Consider the following 6798-nt stretch of genomic DNA (forward strand, 5'->3'; position numbering starts at 1 on the left):
CACGAATGATTTCCAAGTCTAGAGGAGGGAATTTCTTCTTTCTGTCAGTTCCAAAATAACAGTTTCGCAGTTTTTGTTATTTTAATAGATTGCCATAGTAAATTGATGCTTTTTGTAATTTCTTCCTTTCGATTTTCATTTAATTTAAAACGAGTTTTATGTTAATTTATATTCGTATCTTGTTGAAAAACTATTCAACATGAATCATTCCAAAGTCTAGAGGAGGGAATAACTTCTGTCAGTTCCAAAATAACAACTACTTAGTTTTTGTTGAAATAGCTTTTTTATTTAAAATCTTTTCATTTATTTTAACAGATTTCCATTGTAAATTGATGCTATTTGTAATTTCTTTTCAACTATTTTCGATTTTTATATATCTTAACATGTTCTTTGTTTATTTATATCCGTATTTTTTGAAAAACTATTTACCATGAATCATTTCGTCGATTTTTATAATCCTTAAAATGTTTCGCGTTTTTATATATTCGTACCTTTTTGTAAAACTACTTACCATGAATAAATTTAAAGTATAGAGGAGGGAATAACTTCTTGCTTTTCTGTCAATTCCAAAATAACAGCTTCGCTTCGTTTTTATTAAAAAACAACATTAATTCGATTATTAATTTAATTATAAATAAATTTTGATTATAAATATGTTACAATTCCTTAATCTAATCTAAAAATAATTCCTTTATAGGAATTCGACTGAAGAACCGTTGGAATAGATCGTTATGGATAGCTAGCATTGCAGCTTTAACCGAATCCTTCAGATCTTCATTGACAATTTCCCAATTATCGTTCAAAGCTTTGTTTATTATGGTACCTAAAAAAATAATAAAGAAAAATCCAGACCCTACATTTTCGATCCAATAAACTTACTCATCCTTTCGTTTCCGTTGAATACATTTTCGAAATTATAAGACACTTTTTTTAGAGTATAATCGAAGTCGCTTTTGAAAAGTTTAGCGTATTCTTCACCGTGTCTTTGCTCACTTTCCCATTCCACATCGTATGAATATACACCTTCGGCTATAAAATCCAAAAATTTTGATGTTTTTATCGGAAATACTGATTGTGAATGTCGTGGACTCAATTAGCAATTAGTTGCAAATCAGAGCCGTTTGATCACCGAACAGGGGTGCCATGGTGTAAAAACCAAATTATTTAACATGTACAGAAACATTTTTTTTTTTCATAATTTGGTACAACTGTTTTTGACTCAATATTTCACAAATATGCACACCGTCAGTCCACGTGGACTCATCATCTCCATTGTTTACCAATGAAAACGTCGAATCATAAACATAAATGCATTTCTATTGGCCGAAGCTGTCGAAATATTCCTGCCAGACAGTCTGCTATAAACAGTGGCATGGCTAGGTGAGATTTATTTAATTAATAAATAGAAATATGTCGTTCTTTAGACCATGGGCGATTAAAGACAATGAAATTGCACAGTTTTGTGAGAAATATTGCGTCAAGTTTTGTTAGTATGTGGTTTTAAAGCACAAAAAACTGAATAAACGGATGGTAATAACCGAATCCTAAAATATAGTTCGATGGCGACAAGATTTTTTGCGTCAGATAAAAAACTACTGAAGTTCTAATAGAAGAATGGGGTACAAAAAGGGCTCAGTTCATGTCTGGTACCCCATTTAAACCAAACCTAACCAAACAGGGATGTACATTTTACTCGTCAATTTACGTTTTATAATTTAATATTCAGTTGTAGCGAATATTTTTTCGCATAAGTTAGAAATATTGTGAAAAGTATTTATAAAAATAATAAATTTATAAAATGAGGTATCTACGCCTATGGTAGATCAAACGAAATTGTCGGCAAGGGTTTCCATATAAGTTTTTATAATCCGCAATTGATATTGGAAGAAATATACAAAACACTGAGAAAAATATAGTCTAGAATCTCAACTTACTCATAGTTAATTTTGCTATTCCATGTCCATTTAAATTAAATACCAAAATCCGTCCGGTCATTTCGTATTGACCGGTTACGAATAACAGCGGAACTGTGCTGAGCAAATGAGCTTTTCTCTTCTCGAAATTTACACTGGAAAAAAGTCAATATGAACCAATTTTGTATAATTTTCAAAACCATATTTATTGTTTTCCTCGTACAATAAAAATATTTTTATTAACATATTCATCTTTACTATTGAGTAAATTAAAAATCGTCATTATTTTTTAATTCGATACGTTCTTATCAAGAGTATACAGGGTGGTGCCTCGATCATAAAATCCTAAATATTTGTTTCCCAAAATTCGTATTTACCTGAAGTACATTCGAACCATATTGTCATAAAATAATAACTTTTTGATAATAAATAAATTTACAAATTGAAAAATAGAAAATCATCGATGTACTTCAATTTGAAAATTGCTTCCAGCCCGAGGCAAACGATAGACTAAGAATTGGTGCAAATCCAGTTTTTCTACTCCAAAACAAGTTTGTAACACGAAAAAACACGTTAAAACCGGCCCCTTTTAGAAAGAAGACGAAAGTGCTGTTTCATTAAGACAAACTAATCGATAAAAACGATGGCGTCCTCGTATCACTGTCCGGCTCCGACTCCAATCTTGGTATTTGGTATCAAACCTAACAAGGACTGAATTGGGTATCATGTTGTGCCCTACTTGACATAACCAGAGGTCGATGTCCATTGGAAAGCCATGCAGGTACTTTGGCCAAAACCTTTTGACCCAATTTGACGCCCATGTAAGTTCTGATCTCTCACCAATGACGTGGTCTGCAGTTTCTTCCTTCTTAATGCAGACAGCGCCATTCCGGATCATCCCTGATGCTCATAGTATGGAGATGGCTTTTTAGATGACCTTGTCTGATCACCCGGAAGTACTAGGGTTTCTACAGCTTCCTTTACCGTATCCCACATTTCGTACGCTAAACTTTTCTTCTATCTATCCACTCGTTTCATATTTACTTCAATTCCTTCCTTCCAGGTCCTTGAGGGTCTTCCTCGTCTCCTTCTATTCTGCCGTTGATAAATCAATGTTTTCTTCAGCCACTTGTTCTGCTCCATCCTCATCACATGTCCGTACCAGAGCAGTTGCTTCCAGGTTCTTGAGTATCTTCCTTGTCTCCTTCGATTCTGCCGTTGATAAATCAATGTTTTCTTCAGCCACTTGTTCTGCTCCATCCTCATCACATGTCCGTACCAGAGCAGATGCTTCCAGGTTCTCGAGTATCTTCCTTGTCTCCTTCGATTCTGCCGTTGATAAATCAATGTTTTCTTCAGCCACTTGTTCTGCTCCATCCTCATCACATGTCCGTACCAGAGCAGTTGCTTTGTCTGTATTCTCGACGTGTTCTTCGTCGTATACCTTCTGCACGATCTTCCCAAGTAGTCTTTTAACACAGCCTCAAATATTTACTCTTATACAACCATCAGTTGCCAGCACTCGCATAAAAACAAATTATAGTGGAAAAAACATAGCCTTGTGGATCAGACAATGGTATACAACGTTAAGTTTACATTTTAATCTAATTCGAGGAATAACTTTTGAACAATTTTGTAAAAAACTTACTCTACTCTCAACGGTTTAACATGTTCTAATCCGTAAACTTTTAAATTCGTCAATTTCACCGAGAAATTATTACTACCATGAACTTCTATCAAAGGAATATCCATAGGAGCAAATTTTGGCAGTTTCAACTTCTTATCACCTGAAAAAAAAATGTTTTCGTATCTAACTGTTATTCTCTAAAGACATTACTGCTCAACTGATGTAATGTGAAATCCAGAGCTCATATTTCTTCATTGTTCGGTCCATACTTTTGGACACGTACGAGGCTTGTCCACATGGAATTTTCTCAATGAGAAACATGTTTATTGAACAATACATGTTTAAAAAACTTAGACTTAAACTAGGCGCGTTGTAGCGCCGGGAAGATAGCTTAAAACCTAACAGCGTTAGTTGTGAAATTCGTCCCACCCAAAGGTTTCTTCAATTCAAACAAGATATTAAAAAATCACTGGGGACAAAGTCCAGAATGTAAGGGAATTGCGAGACGGTATTCCAACAAGATCTGTACGTCCGTCTTTGGATTATTTGGGCGTATTTTGCACGTTTATACACTTTTTTTGCATACACCTCAAACGGTTTAGAATGAAGTCCGCTAGAGAAACGATTTTTGAACACAAAAAACTCTAGTATTATAAGCGAATTGATTGAAGTAATTAAAACATATGTAGGATCGAGATTATTGCTCTATTCCATCCTACAGCCACGCACGAAACACGAGTTGTCTTCAGCAGCCTAAAGCCGTCAATAAAAGTCTAGTCAATCGAGAGTAAGACGTAGACGGTAAAGATTACGCATCTTAGGCCCCTTTCGCACCAAACGAATCCGAATCAACCTGAATAATTCTTACCTGGAATGTTTAATTCTTCGCCAATTTTCCTCCACACAGAAGATATGAAATTACTGGCGTCATAAATCTTTAATTTTTAAAATTAATAACTCCGCGTCCATCTCGTATGGTTGTTGATTCAAGACTGACCGGACGAGGAATCTGACAGGTTGAATCAAGTGCGACCTCGAATCAAACCTGATTGAACCAGATTCGTCCGGTCTGAAGGCGGGAAAAGAATCTTGGTCAATCAGATTCAACTTGATTCGGATTCGTTTGGTGTGAAAGGGCCCTAAGACGACTTCCCGCGCGATCAAGACGATCTCCCGCTCATTTAACGTAAAAATCACATAATAAAAGTGTTTTCTTTCTAATCGGCGTTTTATGAAGAAAACAACCCTAGACAACCAAGAACCATCCCTACATATACGTGAAAAGGTCCTCATCTTGATGAGGATGACACTTCTGATGATGATTTAGTTGCAAGTTTGGGAGAACAAAGATTCTGATTTGACATATGTGGGTGAATCTTGAAGAAAATTGGGGGTGCAGTATTTATTGAAAATCTTTGTTTTGCTGTGGGAGTTGAAAGTTGTTTCGAACTTACCGTTAAGAAGATGTGGAATGGCGAATTTAGCACTTTCTATGGCACAGGCGCTGAAATTTTTCGACGACCTTGAACACGAATGTAGATAGCTCGCTGAAATCAAAGTGAAAATACTTATACTACTTATGAAATGTGCGGAAATATTCGAAAATTTATTGAAAATATATAAAAAAAACTTACGTTTATGTACGAGGGCTTCACTAATAGTAGAAAGTTGTATAAACATCAAAGAAACTACCAAAAACAAAATCATTTTGAGTTTTGTTGGTTTCTATAAACTAAATTCGAATGAAGTACTGAATTTTGTTCAAATGATTTTTATACTTTTCGAAAATATAATGACGTCCCATATTTCCTTTCGAAATTTAATTATTTTTTAATCGCCAACATTACCAAACAATAAACTATGGAATTTTTAGAAAGTAGACTTCCGGTATGTAAGTAAATTTTGACAGCTCATAATTACACCAAAGATTTTCGAAAAATTTCTAATATTTATATAGGGCGTTCATAATAATAGATATGGCAATTGATATAAACATTTATCCAGTTCCAAAATTTATTTAAAACATTGTCGTTCGACTTTAACTAGTAGTTAAATTTGTTGCTGGAAAATAAACCTTCAACTTGAACTATTATTTACCACAAATTACGAGGATGGTTCCAGAAATACCTAACCCAACTAAAATTTTGGAAAAAATTATATTCAATTTTCAACGTCATCTCCTTTTAGCTCCATACACTTTTCCCAGCAAAGTTCTTTGACCACCGATCCATTTTTTCAAGTCTAGTAACAGAAAATAATCTGAGGGGGCCAAATCTGGCGAATAGAGTGTATGAGGTAGCAATTCAAACTTTGAATTATTAATTTTGGCCATTACAATAACGAATTTGTGAGCTGGTGTATTTTATTTATGAAACAACATTTTCTTCTTAGCCAAATGCGGCCGTTTTTGGAAATTATCCCAAAAAACCGACGCCACGACCTTGCGTGCATCTGTAACGGTCTTTACCTTATTTGGAGCCGGTTCTATCTTTTCATTTGATTGTTTCGATTGTTCGGGTGTGAAGTGATGAAACGACGCAAAAATTCAGTTTTATTTTTGTGAAATATTACCAAACACTCGATGAAAACGTCTTCAAGACCTCGTTTGTATTCCATTGTGATCAAACGAGGTACTTGTCTTGTCCAAACTTTCAGTCGAAGATCTTCCAGTATCTTTTTGTGGATTTTCTTCAACATTTCTGGAGTCGTCACCTCATTTGGTTAACCACTGCGATGCTAGGCTAAAGCAGCGTGGCTTTTTCAAACTTAAACATATACTGTATAGATTGTTTAGTGGTGTTTTTGAAGCAATTGCTGCCACATTAACAAATTCAAAACTTTTGAAAATGTCATTTCAAATGAAGTATTTCGAAATCAATTCTTATTTTTATATACATCGCAATAACCGAAATTGATTTTACAACTGAATATAATATATAATTTCGCACAATTTTTAGTGTCTTCTGTATATAAAATCAATTTTCGTTTCAACTAACAGTCTGTCGCACACAAATACGTGATTTGTGAAAGCCTAAACTAAATACTGCACAAGATGGCGTCTTTTAACTTGAAACATATGTTGTATAGCTTGCGTACTTTCTAATACAGTGGTTTTAAGTAACTACCGCCATCTATAGGTCATGCTAAATCCTAGAGGAAGAACCATCCTCGTAATTCGGGAAGCGACTGAAAGGACACGCTGTTTTTTGGTTTGAATACGTACGAAGCTATGTTTTAAAATTAAAATTCAGTTAATAA

At 34.4% G+C, this 6798-nt stretch overlaps 1 protein-coding gene across 1 annotated transcript; it reads right to left on the reverse strand.

Annotated features, from left to right (window-relative positions):
- Nucleotides 1–671: 671 nt before the first annotated feature.
- LOC130894504 (protein takeout-like) lies at nucleotides 672–5247 on the reverse strand. The gene is made up of 6 exons (XM_057801385.1): nucleotides 5175–5247; nucleotides 4995–5087; nucleotides 3562–3700; nucleotides 1935–2068; nucleotides 880–1029; nucleotides 672–823 (listed from the first exon to the last, which is right to left on the reverse strand). Exons 1-6 carry the CDS (start codon nucleotides 5245–5247, stop codon nucleotides 672–674), a joined length of 741 nt encoding a protein of 246 aa, XP_057657368.1.
- Nucleotides 5248–6798: the final 1551 nt, after the last annotated feature.

This window comes from Diorhabda carinulata, chromosome 5 (genome assembly GCF_026250575.1).
Source record: "Diorhabda carinulata isolate Delta chromosome 5, icDioCari1.1, whole genome shotgun sequence".
Taxonomy (NCBI): domain Eukaryota; kingdom Metazoa; phylum Arthropoda; class Insecta; order Coleoptera; family Chrysomelidae; genus Diorhabda; species Diorhabda carinulata.